The following is a 17,596-nucleotide window of genomic DNA, read 5'->3' as shown; positions in this document are numbered from 1 at the left end:
TAAAATCACAGTGCTGTATATCTTCTGTATATCTTCTCCCCCACATGCATGGCAAGTTCTTCTGGATGGGGATTTTCTAGCATTAATTGAGAATGCAGTCCGTCAGCACCCAGACCTGTGGCTGTGGGAGGTCAGGAGAGCCCTACATGACATCTTAGAGTTTCTGTACTTTGAGAATATGTCACTGGCTTTGGATTGTGAGACAGGAGCAGCCTTGAATGCTCATGTAACTCCCACAGCTAATTTTCTTTGGTAGATTTGGGACTTTTCTTTCAACCTTGAAATTTTGCTGGTTTTCAGTTCTGCAGGGCAGGGAGTGCTGAGGCCGAATAAATTGAATTTTTCTTAAATTATGTAAGTGCTAAATAAGATACATTGTTACAATTTTCCATCCCCTCTGCATATGAGGAGGAGTGGAAAATGGATAAATGGGAAGAAAATGTGTGACAATACCTAATGTATTCTAAGACCAAGCTTCTAATCTTCTCTGTTTCTTTTTGTTTCTTCCAGGTGGAGCGGGAAATAGCCATCCTGAAGTTGATAGAACATCCCCATGTTTTAAAGCTGCATGATGTTTACGAAAATAAAAAATATTTGTAGGTATTACTCTGGCTTTTGCCAGAGGAAGGGGAAGGGAAGGAGGACGAAAGGGAGGGAGGGAAGAAGGGAGGGAGGGAGATCAGGGTTTTGGAACTTGGTACGTTTCTGAAAGAATGGAACCAGGTGTGTTTTCACCCTCTGCTGGTGTCTGTGCAATATTTGGTATTTGGATGAGGAATGAACACTCATTATTTTCCTGGCTTTTCTCATGTTCTTTTCTGTACTTTCACAGAATCATAGAATCATTAAGGAAATTTTATCATTGTCCGACCATTAACCTACTGCTGCCATATTCACCACTAAATCATGCCCCCAAGTGCCACATCCACATGTTTTTTTGAACACTTCCAGGAATGAAGATTCCAGTACTTCCCTGGACAGCCTGTTTCAATGCCTGACCACCCTTTCAGTGAAGAAATTGTTCCTAATATCCAATCCAAACCTTCCCTGGTGTGATTTAAGGCCATTTCCTCTCATCCTGTCACTTTTTAACTGGGACAGGAGACTGACCCCCACCTGGCTACAGCCTCCATTCAGCAAGTTGTGGAGAGGGGTAAGATCCCCCCTGAGCCTGCTTTTCTCCAGGCCAAACATATTGACTCCTTCAGCCACTCCTCACAGGACTTGTGCCCTAGACCCTTCATTGTCCTTCCCTGCACGTTCTCCAGCACATCTATAATTTTTCCTAGAGCGAGCCTTTACTTATAAGAAACTTATATGCTGTTTCTTTTCTTACTTAATATGGAAGAAAAAGGACACCACCAGTCTTTTCTCTAAAATAGCAAGAGAGAAGGAAGGCTTGTACCTGTAAGATCTGGAACCATTTTGAATCAAAGCTGTAACAGACTTAAGAGTGGATAATTTGGATAACCTCCTTTGTTAACAGTTTTCACTGAAACCCTCAACTCTCACTAAAGGTGTTTTAAATTTGTCCCATCAGCAACAGATTTTGGTTTTAAGGGCCACTGTAATCTTCTGATGGTTCTGCAGTGGCAGTTATGTAGCAAAACTTTTTTTTTGTATGATTTTTTTTTCTCCAGATCATTACCAGTACCAGACAGGGATGTTGTCCACAGACAATCACTTTAGCTTGATTTAGGGCACTATATACGTTGTATCTGTTGTCGAACAAGCAGGCCACATTAATCATGGCACAACAGGAAAAAATCAATGTTCTCCAAATAGAAAAGGGTGACCCAGTAGGGAACTCTGCTATTTTCAGCTTTTTAACAGGTTATTACAGGTAGAAGAGAGTAGTTAAAAAAGATAAAACAGTTTTTAAAAGCCATCATCCACTGGTGACCTCTTTTTAGTGTCTCAACACAAGAAGGGAATGACTGTTTATCCAAAGAAAGTGTGCTGAATGGAGGTAACAGTCCCTTATGGACTACTCATCCAGTCTTGATACTGGAGCAATGAATTCCTATTCTGAGAAGCGAGGCCTCTCTGCCTAAGGGTTAGCTTAGTAGAGCAGGCAGTAATTTCCTTTGGCTTCCCCGTCCTCCTTTGGGGCAGAGCCTGCCATCCGTGGTGGAATGCAGTTGCCAGAAAGAGCTCGTGCAGGCACTGGGTGGAGGCTGGCTCAGATGTTTTCAGAGCTGCATGCTGAATGCTGTGTCCTCAGTGGCACAAATGGTCATGGCTCCATGAAGCCCTGTTTGCCACAGATGAGACAGAGGCCCAGATCTGCTCTGTGTGCAGACAGGCAGCAAAGGGAAATCAGACTTTACAGGGAGTACATTTTCCTTTAATCCTGAAAAGAGAGGCAGAGGATATTTTCTCTGTATTCAGGTGAAAGGGGGGAGGAGACCCCTTTTTTGCTTAAAAGAGAGGGAATGTTCTTCTTTGTGATGTTGGTTTCTGTGTTGTGTAACCCTAGGTACACACACACAAGTACTCATTCCTCCTGAAAAGAGCAAACAGCTGATGGTGGCAGTGGTGACAATGTAAGAGTACACGCAGAAGAAAGGCCACAAGGGGATGGGCTGTAGAGGTGCTGAAGCTTTCTTCTTGCTCTGAATGCCTCTAAAGCCAAAACCTGAGCTTTCCTTCTTCACCCCATAAGACTTGGTGGCTATTTTGCTCCTTGTGAAAAATATCTGGTGCTCAAAGCAGTGGGAATGGTATTACACTATTATTAAAAAAAAATACTGCATTTATTGGCAGGACAACATCTTCATGATGAAAATCACCTTGAAAAGGAAAGCATCCCATATCTTTAAGCTATGTCTGGATATCCTGGCTTCTAAAAAACGTTGGGCTCCAAAGCATGCTTTGCCAATGACCATTTAGCCTTGAACAATCACTAAGTCTGCTTTGTGCTGTAGCTCCTCTGCCTATAAGATTAAGCTGTCTGCATCCCCCTGCAAAGGCACCAAATCCCTCTGCTGAAAGACACTGACTCTGAAAGAACAAATGACTGTTAATTAAGTTTCATTTTTTATTAGTCGCTATTTTAAAGAAAGGGCACAATGCAGAGCTTCTGCCAAGCCTCCGTGTTCCAAATTAGAAACAGCTGTGGCCTTTGATAAATCTGAGAGGTGGAAGAGAGTGCCTGCGGAGGGGTGAGGTGTTACAAGTGCGTGGGGGCTGAGAATGTGTATGCATGGACCTTCCCAAATAATAAGACACAGTGACCTCTGGTTCTCACCAGCATCAGGAAAGGGATTGCTCTGGGGTTGTGGCAGCACCTTTCCATCATGCATGCCAGCCCAGCACTAGCAGCAGTGGCATGGTTTCAGAGAAGCTCATGAATTATGGGTGATATTTCAGAAGCCAGAGACTAATCACAGTGCAGCACTGGGGAGCATTTCCTCGGTAACTGTTAATTTCACAAATCATGTTTGACTTTTAGTTTATGATTTAATTTGTGACAAGGGGCTTTGGTTGAGTAGATTCCTAATGCAACCGTGAATCAAATGCTTTTTCCACAGTTTATTTAACACAGAGAATGATTTTTTAAAAATAATAATAAAAATCTGTTAGCATACATGTATTAGCCAAGCAGTCTTTTTCTGTTTATTTTGGTGGGGTTCTTTTTGCCAAGATAGTTGGAGATGTGGGGATAGCTATGAAATCTATTATTCCATCTCTTTATCCATCATTTTGAGTTGTCTTATGTAGTAAGACTGTGGACTACACATCTAGGTGTGGGGGGGAAAACAGAGGGCACTGTGCCTCTCTGCAAGTGACATACAGCCTCAGATATATATTGTGTTGGCTAAATGAGCAATATTACTGACAGTTGAATTATTTCATATTTGTTGTATGATCACACTGATGGCCTTCAAGCAAGATTGGGAGTCCACAGTAATAGATAATTTAGAAATAGCTACAGACAATCAATGCCTCCATCTCTCCCATCATCTAATGTCAATAGACAAAACAGCCAGGATGGGGGTTCATCCTCCCTTTTTTAAAGATCAAAATTAATCAAAGTAGCCTGGTATGGGGAGTGATCAGTGGGCTACCAAAACTTGTGTGTGCACCAGTCAGTTTGACTAAGGAAGTGCAGACAGTCAGAAATTTTAGGGAAATACAAATCATAGAATCATCACGGAATGGATTGGGTTGGAAGGGATCTTAAACATCATCCAGTTCCACCCCTCCCCTGCCATGGCAGGGAACCCTTTGATTAGACCAAGTTGCTCAGAGCCTCACCCAAGCTGATGTTGAACACTTCCAGGATGGGCCATGTACTAAGAGAAGGAGCAAGGCAGTAACAGATAATAACAAATTTTTGGTGTGTTCTGTAATACACACTGGAGGGACACACTCTGGGTGATTTCTGCATTGCCAATGAGCTTTGTGAACCTGGGGGATGATCCTCTTTTCTCTGTGCCCTGTATAGAAAAGGTCTTTCCTGAGCTGACCCTACGCAGAGTTTTATTTACTGTGTTTTATGCAGTACATTCAGTTTCTCTTTGGATCATGGAAAAGCAGTTGTCCCCTGTTGGAGGAGCTGTTAGCATGGCCAGCTAAGGGCCATCAGACAGTCCACAGGAGATGGAACTTCCCTCTCCAGAGACGATTGAGCTGACTGATACAGTTCTGTTGCAGAACACCCAACAGGGGTGGCATTATCTGTTTTGATCTCATTTGATTAACTATTTATTTTCAGCTGTCAGGGGCTTGGTGGGGAGTGGAAATAAAATAGAAAAAAAATATATACTACAACCCTCCATGCACGTTTCTTTCAGATGGTAATACTGGTACTTCTTGATTCCTTTTCCATTGATGTCTGTGTATATAAATCTGTAAATTTCTATGTCAAGATGCATACAGATATTTGTGTATATATGTGTGGATTCATGTTGAATGTTTTTCAAATTTTCACATTTAAGATTTCAAATTTTGTGGCAGCATTTATTTTACGTCTCTGTGTCATCCAGTTTGATCAGCATTTTAAGCGACAGTCTGTTTTGAGAGGAGTGGTCACCAGACAATTGTTCTCTGAAGTGTGCCATGCATTCCTCAGCACCTTTTTCAAATATAAGTGCTTTTCTCATCTTTCATCAGTACAATGCTATCACTGGGCAAGTGCCCAAATCTCATTTCAATGTACGCAACACACCACCTCCTGATTTCAGAGACACAGATGCATCACAATGAACCAGATAAGAAAATTAAATTGTCCTCCTAGCTGTGCACAACTCACATTTCTGGCTCATACAAAATCAGGTGGCAGCAGTAGTAAAGAACTTATAGCTCTGGTGGTGTCTGCAGAGGCCTTTGTGCTGCCTGTCCTCTCCTGCAGGGTTTTCCTGTAATTCTGTTTATTTTTGTTGAAAACTAATTGTGAGATGCCAGAAAATGCAGAAAAGAGGAAAAAAAGGTTCTGTTAGTGGTAGGCCAAGACTTTGCTATTCAATCCATCTGCAAGGAAATCTGTCTAAAGTAGAGGGAGAGTTCAGAAAGTCAGAGTGGTTCTAAAAGCTCAGCACTGAAAATTAATTTTGTGGTAGGTGTGCACCATGGGAATAAGGCTGTGGGATGTCAGGTCCTGTGAATATGGGGAAAGAAAATAAAACAGAATTGGAAGGCAGAATAGCATTCTACCTGAGTCTTGATTAGAACTAAGGAAAATATTTGTAACAAGCTACTTTGACCCCCTTTTTTTCTGCTGTTGACTTGTTTTAGGACTGTCTGGAATGACAAGCCTGTGTAGCCAGGAGAAAGCCAGTCAGTGGTAGGAGTGGAGGGAGTCACCACTCACAAGAGGGACACCAGCCTGGCACAAAGCAGGGCCTGCAGAGCTGCTGGTGGGAATTAATGCTACACCCTGTGCAACAGAGTCTTAATAAGCTCTGCCCAAAAGCCTGACTGTATCCTCTGCTCACTGCCTGACACGTGTGCTTGGATACCATCCAGGCCATGATGCTGGGCTTGGGGAAAAGCAAGCCCATAGTGGAGCAATTCTGTGACATGAGCAATTCTGTGAGATGTTGCTTCAGAGCCACAGTACATTCTCATGGCTGACTTCTCTTTTAGACTTTGGTAGGCAGTGTTGTTTGTGTCTGGGCCCTGGTTGTTACAGCAAAGGCCACTTAGCTCTGAAGAAGAAAGCCCTGAAGTATAGAGTCACTAACAGAATTGCAGCAGTGACCTGATGGGTGTTGTCTCAGCTCTGCCCATCCTGTGCTGAGGATCCCTCTGGCTAAATCCATTCCATATCATGTGCCCATATAGGATGGATGCTGCAGTGCCTTGACATCTACGACTATACACCATGAGGGCACTGCTCAAAACACCTTTCATCCCAAATTAATCAAAGATACAGAGCACAACAGCATAATCTCTTACTACCTCTTTTCCCCAAAGCCCCAATCTGTTCATCCCCAAATGTAACCAGCAATCAAATACAATATCCATTCAAACATGCAAACTTGAGTTAAAATTGTCTTTTAGAAAACAGAAATCTAACATGTGCACATTTTCTTGCAGGCAAGGGGGAGAAGAAAAAATACAGAGCTCCTGGCCGAGTGCCAAATAAGGGTTTAAAAATTCATGCCCGCCATAAGAATTTATATAACTTCTGAATAATTTATAGGCTGTGCCAATAACAAGGGGCTTCATATCTGATAGAGATTATTTAATCAATAGAAAACAGTGCAGAGAAAAAGCTGTCAGAGAACTAAAGAGCATGTCAGCCTGGGCAACTTTTAACCTCTTCCCTGCCATATATAGGTTCAACCATACATAAGTATGGAAGGACATTTTGCAAGTAGGGTGGTAGCCTGGAAGGAGAATCACCAGGTTTTTTTCTTCTAGAGGCTTTTCTTTGTTGGCGTTCTCTGTGCCAGTTAGTCTTTCTTTAACAGCATTTTTCCTGCCATTGCTCAGAGCCAGCCTGTTTCTTTAGTTACAGTCCTGATTTGGAGGTAGCATGTAGGTGCCTTGCTAGTGAGGGCTCTCTGAGTTATTCCTCAAAGCTCCCTAGGCATGGGCAAAGGCACCTCTTAAGAAGTTGTGGCATAGTCCACCAGATGAAAAGGAGAAATAATCATGAGAAGTGTCTTTTTTTTTTTTGCTGTTTTAAGTGATAGGAGTGCAGTACAACTTGCTGTGCTGGCACTGGATGAGAATGGGACAGTACCAGTTTACCATCCCACACACAAAGCAACTGTTGGGAATGGGAAGTCCAAGCTGCTGTCAAGAATCACAGCAAAAACCAGCCTTCAGATAGGAGCTGATGAAAACTGATGATGTACTATTTTGGTTCCTGAAAGAATAAATAAAATTACCAAAAATGAAGAAAAAAGCCTTGAATTATTCTAAGCTTGCATCTCTGATGATATGCAATGGGTCATTTGAGGTTAGGAACTCAGAATCTTTTATTGAGAAGGTGGTGATGATGGGATGCAGATGGAAAGATGGTAAAAGGGATGGGATGCTGCTGGATGCAATCTCTCTGCATATCTCCAATCAACACAATTATTCTTGTATTTAGTATTTAGCTTCTTTGCTTTTAAAGAGCAAAGTCTTGTCTCCTTCAAGCACTGAAACTCAACTAGAGATTTTTAGTTTCATATCTTGGCTTGTAGCAGGGACATGAGAAAATAATGCAAGATGTGGACTTTAATGTGTATGAAAGTGAGCTGTAGCCTGTGAGAATATGTGCAACCTCCTAGAGAATATATCCAGTGAGGAAAAAGTAATTGAGAGTTTATTTTTAACATACACTTGGCTTCCTATTGAGTTGCAGAGCCCTGCTGTTTTCTGGCTTTTTCAGTGTCCTAGCAGGCAAAGGGGAAATTGATGGTGGGAACAGTGTGGAGTAGAAGGTACTAATCCCAGCTCTGATACTGGGTGACTGTAACCCTGGACAAGTCACTTGGCTTCACAGTTCCCAATCAGTAAAGAACAGGAGGTTAATGCTTGTCAAAACTTGTTTCTCTCATATGGAATGCAAGGATTGGAAGTGTCGGGGTGTGTCCAGAGCATCCAACATGTGAGAGCTAGGTGCTCTTATAGAGTCTTTTGTCCTAACATAGCTCCTGTCTGTATCATCACATAGTGTGCACACTGCCTGCCATACAGTGGGTCTCTCCTTTCCCTGAACCTCCTTGCAATGGCTATTGCAGAACAGGTTTTCTTACATTTTTACCATGGGAAGAAAAACTGATGCTGTCAATCTTACATAGGATAAAAAATCCCCAAAACTTCATTCACCAATAAGTTGCTTTTCATCTCTAAATGTAATAGGTAGAGAAGTTCTGGTTACTGTTCTGGGATTTTCAGAACTTGCTTGCTTGCTTAGAATAAATTGGAAAAGTAGTACTATAATGAAGTGAAAACCTGTCATATCTGGGAAAGATAAAAGGGAAGGCAGACTCATGAAAATACTTCTTAGTGTTTTTCTCCCCTACAGGCTGTGTGTTATTTACCTTCTCCCAGATCCTCCAAGAGCTGGCATTAGCATACATCCAATCCTGTAGCACTTTGCCAAAGTAAAGGATTTTAGATGCTGATGTGAACACAGAAGATTTGGATGCTTTTCTGTGCCATGGATTCAGGAAAGATGTAGTGTCTGTATGCCTTATTTTCCAGCCCAGGGAATAATGTTCTTCCTTTCCTTTGCTTTTTCTGTTTGGCTTTTCAAAGTGTTTATTCTCTTCTTCTGTGGAGTCATAGGCACGCTCTCACATACACAGATGGGTAGATATAGATATGCAGCACTTAGTGGGGTTTGTGTAGCTATCCAGTGATGCTTAGAACCAGTGCACCACTTGGAAATGTTTAAACCACTCTTGTCGGCCTGTTTGGAAAGAACAAGTGTACTACTACTGTGCCAGTCACGTGCCAGCAAATGTTGGCTTGCACAGAGATAGGGGCAGGTGCTGAATTATGCCCTTGTTTAACAGAAAATCTCCTAGCTGGGGGCTCTTCTAAAAAACCCCACAAGGTACTGGAGGGAATAGGGCTGGCAGATAACAACCTGAGCTCACAAATCCTAGCTGCAGGTTAGCCACGAAGTGCTTGTAGAATGATCCCTGCAGCATTTCTTTCTTGCACTCAAGAACTGAGGAATGTGTTTGTCGTCCTTCTCACTCATGTCACGTTGGGGGCTTTGTCAGATCAGAATACATCGTCTCTCGTGCTTCTCTGCGTTCCTTGACTTGTCATAGGCACAAATCTTTTTCAAATGCTCTCCCTTGTTCATTTCCATTATTATATCTAGTGCTTCTAGGTGGCAAGCAAAAAATGAATAACCTTGTAAATGTTCCCTGTCTTTCAATTTGTTTTATTTTTCATACAACGTGTCAGTGCATTTTTGTTGAGTGTTTTTAATAAGATGAAGTTGATGAAAATAAATTGCTTCACAGTTCCTGCTGTGGGTGACAGAAATGCTGGGTCTGTATTTTTCAAAAACTGTTTGTTTGAAGCCAGAGTGGAGGGTGTTCTGTATCTGTAACTGCAATCATCTTTGTAAGATACCTCCCAGAAAAGAAAACAGCCAGCAATTTGAATTTTGGGGGCAAGATGCACTGCTGTATCCACCTTCTTCTGGGCACAGTGAGACAGCATGCTGTCAAGAAGAATTTCAGGATTGATTCTGTGCCAGAATTGGGTCTGCCATACTGGATAGTTAGCCAGATCTGTCTCCAGTATGAGAGGGAGAATGAATTCTACAGCAAACCTTCTTACCAGAATGTCTGTTAGCCAAGGCTTAGGAACCAAGGATTGGGACTTGACTTTGTGGACACCCCAGTGCCCATGGCTGCTGCATATCAGCTTTCTTCTGTGTTTGAATGACTTGCTCAAAAGATGTGTATTATATGTAATCTATAAACAGTGATCTCCAAATTACCAGGGTGTACCCAGCAGACAGTTGGGTAACTACCCATCTGTTTGGAAAGAAGATAACCCACATATTCCAAATGGGATTTTCAAGTTAAGATTTTTCTCTTTTTAAACTGATTTTAATTTTAAAAAGTCAGTATTACTATATTTCTTGTAACTGTTTTGACTTTGATCAAAAAATGCAAAAGTACAATTTTAATTCCCCCCAGTTTATTATTTTATGCTTTTCTCCATTTTTTGTGTCCCTTTAGTACTTATTTAGCTGGCAAGACAGTACCAATGTCTGTCTTTCTGTTAGGTGGGGAAGTGCTTTTTTCTTCTGCTAGCTGGGAGGTGACACATGGAAGTTACACAGAAGATTATGGTGGACCAGGAGCTCAGGTCCCATTTTTGCAACTTGAAGGCTAATGCCATTATCAATGAGCATGCTTTACTTTCCTCACAACTGCTTTTAGTTCTTCTATTGTCCTAGCTTTTTGGAAACATTGAAAACAGGACTTATTAAGACCCCAAATTTATATTAATCTTCCCCACTATTCATTTCAAATTCAGAAATTTCCTTGGAAATTATGCTGCTTGAGGTACAGAAAAGACAGTATCCTGGATTAAGTATTCTTCATTGTCCACTCCAATTTGAGGAGTTGGATTAATTCTGGTAGTAAAAGTATTCTGCTGTAAAGCAGAGGGTTGAGGGATCATGCTGCACATACAGTTCAGTATGGTCTGCTGCACTGTTGGGAGGCAGGGACTGAGAAGTACACTCAAACTTGTTTGTTTATAAAGGATTCTGTTGATGGTGTTCCTGCCGCTTCCCTGGGAAAACTGTCACTCCCACTACTAGGCAACATTTCCAGAGATTTATACAGTTTTCCTTTGCTTGGCTGCCTTTCATTATCCCTATTTAAAACAGCAAGGTGGTCCATCCATGGCAAGTCCTTTCCTTCCAGAAGGTTTCACTCTTTACTCTATGACTGCCAGGAGTGCTGTATGAGGTCAGGAGTTTCCTCTCCTGCTCCTAGGCCCCCTTTGTGCCACATGTATTCACTCAGTGCCACATTTTTCACCTGTGAGTTGCAAGGCCAAGCAGCTGCTCCAGCCAATCACTGCTGTTCAGCAGCAAAAGCTAAGCTTTTATATAGGCTGCACACACATGTAGTTGTTTGTTTGTTTGTTTCTAATAATGTACATTGTTCACATTTTCTTAATTAATTCTGTTTGGTTGAGATCTGTCTGCTTCTGTCTGACTGCAGCTTTGCCACAGCTGTTTTATAAAAGAATTGTCAGCTTTGTTAAAGGACCTGAGGCTTCTTGGTGCAGAGTCTTACTCCACTGTAGCTTTGAGATCTGCTGTGGAAGCTTATACTTGATTATTCTCTGCTTCCCATCGTGGTCTTTGGAGTAATTTTTAACTTCCTGATTAGGTCTTGCTATGCCATTGGACACTAAATCCAACAATGGCAGGTCTGAAGTTTGCAGATATGGGGTTCGGCTGTTTGTCTCTGCTCCTACACACGCTTAGGATGGTTCTTGCACGCTGGGCTTCAAAAGATGAGTCTGGACGCTAGGTTTTTTCGGTCTTCAGAATTGTTTATTATTTCTTATCTAAAAAGTCCCTTCTCTGCCCGAAGGATCTGACTAGCACGGCAGCCAAAGGCACTCTGCCCACCCCCAAGGTGGTCGCATCTTTTTTAACAAAAACTACGTATATCATATTTACCTTTTGTCCCCAATACTTATCATCCTCGTCACCAACAACACCCTCACCCTAGACCAATCCCCAAATGCCAACACCACTGCAGAAGATGGAAGACAGGAAGAAGAAAGAAGAGCCTGGTGGCCCACCCTGATTCCTCCATCTTGTCTCTACAACCCCCCTGTACCAAAACCCCAAAATCTGTGATTTACCCTATAATGATATCTTCTCTTCACCATTCACACCCGAGTGATTCTCACAGGTTCCATCTCCTCATACATCGGGAGCACATCTCTAGATGGGTCAAAATCAAGCCACTAAGTGCTTTTGGCAACATTCCAAGACTCCCGAGCCCCCCCAAGGGTTCTTTCGGTAGCTCTGGACATCAGGAGTGATGTGCTGAGCTCCCACATGCAGAACCACTGTTAAACATATTAATCACTCCTGATTTTAAAATTCCATTTCTCTTCCACTGTTATTTCTGGAAGTGTTCCCCTTGACTACATATAAACTGAAGTGTTTGTCTATAACTGTGTGAGTGTGGGGTGAGTGAGGGGGTTGGTGTGATCACATACTTAAAAAATCCTGGCTTTGTGTTTTTCTAGGTATTTGGTGCTAGAACATGTGTCAGGTGGGGAGCTCTTCGACTATCTCGTAAAAAAGGGAAGATTGACACCAAAAGAAGCCAGGAAGTTCTTCCGACAAATCATCTCTGCTTTAGACTTCTGCCATAGTCATTCAATATGGTGAGTACAGCCATTTCCAGTGGGAATGCCCTGCTACATAATAAAGGGATCTTACCTTGATACTTTTAATTTTAAGTAACTGATGTTGTAAAGCTCTAAAAGCATTGGGTAAAGTGCTGATGTATTTTTTAATTCTCGTCCATGTGTGAGACAGCACACCAGTTACAGACAGACTTCTCATGGAAAAGATTGTCTGTCATTTTTCACTGGAGAAGAATTAATTCACAGGGAAGGCTTTAAACAGGAAAACCAAAACCACCGAGGAAAAAGAATTTCATTTCCATAATTTTTGTGGCACTTACTAATAACTAAGAACTCCATACACTGTATCTAAATGAATCCCTGAAGAAACCTGGAACAACTGCAAATACAGCAAAGTCATTTTATGGTTCCCTTCAGTTTTTGGAAACCTGCTGGCTTTTGGCAACCTTTACTGAGTCCCCTCTGGGCATTTGAGTCACTGTTGCCTTTAATTTCCTTTCCAGTAGGGAAGAATTTTCTTCCTGACTCCATCATATTATTTAACCATGGAGTGTGGTTTAACCTGTGCTTTCAGGTACCATTTTATATTGGCCCAGTTTCTCTTTAATCTTCAGCAAGTTGAGATAATTTAAATTATACTGAAATCAAGTTGTTGCAATCAGTCTGAGCACAAGAGTTTCTGTACAGCTACTGACCCATAACTGCCTGCTCATTTCTCACAAATGCAGCTCCTTGCACTTGGATTGGCTAGGGGAGAACATTTACATTATGTGTGCATGGCTGCTTCTCCAAAGCCACAGCCAGCCACAGATCCCCCACTCCAGGAGGCCAAGGGCCACTCAGAGGTACTGCAGTAGCTGGATTTGCATAATCATTGTGTGGTTACTTCTCAGTAGCCATGCAGGGATTTTCTGTACCCCCAGTTCTGTGCTGAAAACTCACAAACCAGATGGCCACAGCTAAAATGGATGTTTAAATATTTAACTTGCTCTTCTAGCCCCCTCCCCCTACATCTCTGTGTCATTTCAGCAGGAAACAGTGATCTGTAGGAGAACATATTTCTAATGAATGGAGAGGGAAAGAAGAGCCTTTCTTGAGAATATATTAAGAAGAGTATACTGTGTAAGAAGAGTATAACGGCATACTCTTAGCAGAAGAGGCAGTTCAGAGGTGGTGGATCTGGGTGAGAAGGTCCTGAGGACAATGCCTACCTGACACAGGAAGGGTTACAACAGTCAGAGAAATTCCCAGAGAAGCCAAGAGCAGGTTGCATGCCCTAACTAGAGGATCAAAGTTTTCTCTGTTGGCAGTGACCTCTGACCAGTTTTATTCTGTGAATTCCACAGTTTTTCCTCCTTGCTATTCAACTACACTGAGTGATCATGACCTCCTTAGAAGCAGCATGATCCTTGGCAGGTTGTAGACCTGTTATGTTTTACATACACTGGGCCATGTAACCACTGGTGGATTGCATACATACCTGTTTCTGTTCCCTACTTGGCTTAATACTTAAGGGATCCAATCCAACAACACTCAAAAATGTTTAAGTACAGCTGAAGAGAAATTATTTACGCTTCCAAATGAATATTCCAGAGGAATCAGAATCTCCATTGAGATAGAAGTTCCTACTAAAGCATGCATGTATGCACATACATGCTAGTCCTTTGGACTTGTTATGGATATCTCTGGATCTGGGAGACTTTAATAAACTAAGTGAGGATCATGGTGAGGCTGTCAGACACTGACTAGCACCTCTGTAGGTTTAACACTGTGTGATATTTTCTAGGCAGATGCATGTCTATCTTGAGGAATTAATTTTCCTGTGTTAAACATACTGGATTGTGGGCAGTAGTCTCGTTGGACAGTAAATCCCATTCCTTGCTAACTCCCACCTGACGAGCATCTAGTGCTGGCTGTTAGCAGTAAATCATAAGCTCTGCCTCCAGGTCACTCTGTGTGGTCTGTGTTCTATTGTGCTGTATTCTGGACAGTTATCAGAAAATCAGAGCATGCATAAATATATATGTGAGTGTAAAACTTAATGTGCTTTCCTAAGCAATGAAGCCTGACCTTGTCCTGTCATGGGGCAGTAAAATGACAAATCATCTCATCAGGCAGGTTATCCAGTTATGACCACATTGAAAAATGAAGGCTTCTGCTTTGGTTAATGACTAGATGTGGGTGCCTCCAGCCTACTGGCAGAATAGATTGATAACCTGGTGTCCCCAGACTCATATAATAGTCCCATCTTCTTCCTGTACATCCCAAAACACTGGGAAATACCTATAGCTTACTTTAACAGCAGCATGTAACCACATTCAGCATTCACTGCTCAAAATGCATTGATATACCAGCATTCCTGAATCAGAGATTCGGAAAGGAGTCCCCAGTGCCCCTTCCATCAGTAAAAAGCTTCTGCTGCTACTGTGTGGAGAGATCACCTCTGTCTGAGAAGTATTTTCAAACAAGCAGCTGAGAAAAGGAAGCAGAATAGGTATGGAGCTTGTGTCTGTGTTCTTACTTTATTTACTGGAAGCAGTGGGGGAATATTTGGTGTCCTTCACTCTGTGGTGCGGTCACTTACAGGGATTCGTGATGCAGGTTGGCCATGGGGGAACGCTTATGGTCAAGGCACTGTCGGGTGCTCTGAGGGCTTTTGTGTGGATATGGCACGGTGCCACACCAGGGACCCAGGGACACGAGTGGTACCACGCAGGAATATCACGTGGGATCTGTGCTGCCTCGCTGCCTTCCCCGAGCTGGCAAGCGCTTGGCTCCGTGATGCAGCATTCCTGCTTCTCCTCCCGTGCGCTCCCGTGCGCTCCCAGGGCTCCGCACCGTGCGGCAGTGCCTGGAGCGGCCGCGCCGAGCAGGGAATGGCACAGGCCATGAGCTTCCCTGGACATCCATGTGAGGCCATCCCAGCCTGGGAAGTTTTCTTTGGACATAACCGATGGATTTTGCCTAAGCTGCCATTCACCTCGTACTGGCTCTTTCCTACATTCTGGGCCTTTCGGGTACCTCCGCTGGGTGCCCCGAACCAACAGCCCCTTTTGAATGCGGGGCATTCAGCCCCTCTCTGCTGCTTGAGTGCCCGGCTGTGTTCTCTGCGGGAATCCGTGTGTGAGCGCCCCCGGGGCCGGGTGCCAGGCTCTCGCTCGGTCTCCTGGGGAAGAGCCCGTTCCCTGTGTCATTCTGTGGGGAATGCTGCAGCGCCGGGCGGGGCGGGCTGCCGCCCGCCTCATTGGCTGCCCGTGACATCACCGGCGCGAGCCGCCATTGGCGCCGCGCGGCCCCTGCCCCGCCGCGCGCCCGCGGCCTGGCCCGGCTCCGCTCCGCCGTCTGCGGCTCGCGAGCTGACAAATAAAAATATGATTACAGAAAATGCCCCGTGGCAAACCTTATTATGGCTTCAGAGATAACAGATAATGCCAATTACTGCGCGGGGCAGTGGTGACATTGAGAGGAAATCCCCTGCGGTAATGAGCAGGGAGGTGATTATTTCATTTTATTTTTTATTTTGGTTGCGTTTCATTCTGCGTTTCTATTTTTTATTTTTCTTTTCCCCTGAGCGCGTACAAGAGGGGTTAAGGCAGGTTCTTTATGAATATTGATAAATGACAATTATGAGGGCCCCTTCTCCTTTCCTTGCCCGGGGCTGTGCTTGTTTGAGGGGAGCCGGGGAAGGCTCTGGCTGTGTGGAGTGTCTGTGTGTGCCTGCGTGGGCACGGGCATGTGTCACTTGGAGGGCTGGGCGAGCAATGACAGCTTGCTTTGGCTCGGCCTCGTGTTCTTCCCTCCGTGCCGGGAGGGAAAGGCTCCCCACAAAACAGCGCCGCAAGATTTCGCAGCGCTACTGCCAAAATCTCTGGTGTATTCCTGCAGGCAGGAGCTGCAGAGGACTGTCAGTAAGGGAAGCAGGCTCTTAGGGAAAAATCTGGGGTGTCTCTGAGAAACGGAGAGAGCTGAAGAATGCCAGCTGCCATGTTCTGCCATGTAGTGCCACCCTCCTCAGCACTCCTGTTCTGCCCTGCTTCGTTTATAAGGAGCGTGCTGGGGTGTTCTGCAGGGAGGGTCTGTCAAATGCTGAAGACCGCAGCAGATGGGCACTTTGAAATCATGACACAAGGCCTCCAGATATGAAACTGGTCTAGAAATGGTGGAATTTAATAAGATTGTTTGCTGGTTTGTTGTGTTGTTTTGTTTTTCTGGTACTTGAGTGTTCAAGCTTTCTTTCAGACCATCAGAAGTAAGAAAGGTGCGTTTTTACCCTATTAAAAGCTCACCATTCATTACCTGAATCCAGGAGTTTCAGTTCTGTGCTCAAGACTCACTGTAAAATGGTGAGGAATTTTCAGATATCCCTTGTACAGAGAAACAGAGAAAAGCCATCAAATGCAGCAGCTGCAATGCCAAAGGCAAAGTTACCCGCTCAGCTAAAGTCAGGGAACCTGTATTTTTGTAAGTTTTCTTCTTTATGTAAGCCACTGGAAACTCAAAAACGGCATAGTCTTACTGTAAGCATAACCAGGTAACATTTTCTGGGAAGTGCAGCAGTGGTGATCAGACCTGACAGGCTGTTCTGGCTTTGAAATACGTGAATATATGCTTTGAGGAGAGGTTGGCAGGGAGAAACAATATATTTTAGTGGATCAATGGAAATAATTGTTTAAAAGCAAGCAACGTTTTATGCATACAAACCTTTCCCCAGGCGTCCTGATATGTTTATAGATGTTGTCCTTTTTCCGAGCTATAATTATGTTTACTTGTTCTGCAGAATTCTGTGAAAACTTACTAAATTTGAGCATAGCAACCATGGCTATAAACCAAGAATCTTCTGTAGGTAGATGCAACTTACATGTTTGGATATTATTTGCAGAAGCAAGAGAAAATAAGATCAAAGGCTTTTTTTGCTCATGAAATTTAAAATAATGCCTCTCATGCTATTAATTGTTACTGATAAGTTATTTGCATCATATCAGGTACTTTAGGAGGCATACTGCAGAACAATTATTCAGTGGCCTGGCTCTTCTGGGAGTTTGAGGTCAGTAAGAAAAGCATTTGCAAAGTAGCCAACAATCTGATTAGTACAAATGACCTGCAACTACTCCAATTAAGAGGTTTCTTGGGTTAGAAATCTGTGACCTACAATGAGTTGTCATAGAAACTGATACGAACGTTTCAGCTCAAACATCACTTTAAAATAATGGCTTCGTTTGTCATCTCATGCCAGGTGACAGCTCCTTTGAATCCAAGATCTAGAGTCTGTCCC

The 17,596-nt window shown here is 43.3% G+C and overlaps 1 protein-coding gene across 16 annotated transcripts in view; it reads left to right on the top strand.

The window, feature by feature from the left end:
* The window catches only part of BRSK2 (BR serine/threonine kinase 2), a 304,866-nt gene that overhangs the window by 199,092 nt on the left and 88,178 nt on the right, over nt 1–17,596 (top strand). For all 16 annotated transcript variants that reach the window (XM_059849087.1, XM_059849085.1, XM_059849086.1 and 13 more), the window contains exons 3-4: nt 511–596; nt 12,202–12,342. In XM_059849087.1, the coding sequence (XP_059705070.1) occupies nt 511–596; nt 12,202–12,342 (227 nt within the window). The remainder of the gene's footprint in view (nt 1–510; nt 597–12,201; nt 12,343–17,596) is intronic.

Source organism: Haemorhous mexicanus, chromosome 6, assembly GCF_027477595.1.
Source record: "Haemorhous mexicanus isolate bHaeMex1 chromosome 6, bHaeMex1.pri, whole genome shotgun sequence".
NCBI lineage: Eukaryota > Metazoa > Chordata > Aves > Passeriformes > Fringillidae > Haemorhous > Haemorhous mexicanus.
This window is presented reverse-complemented; position numbering and strand designations above follow the sequence as displayed.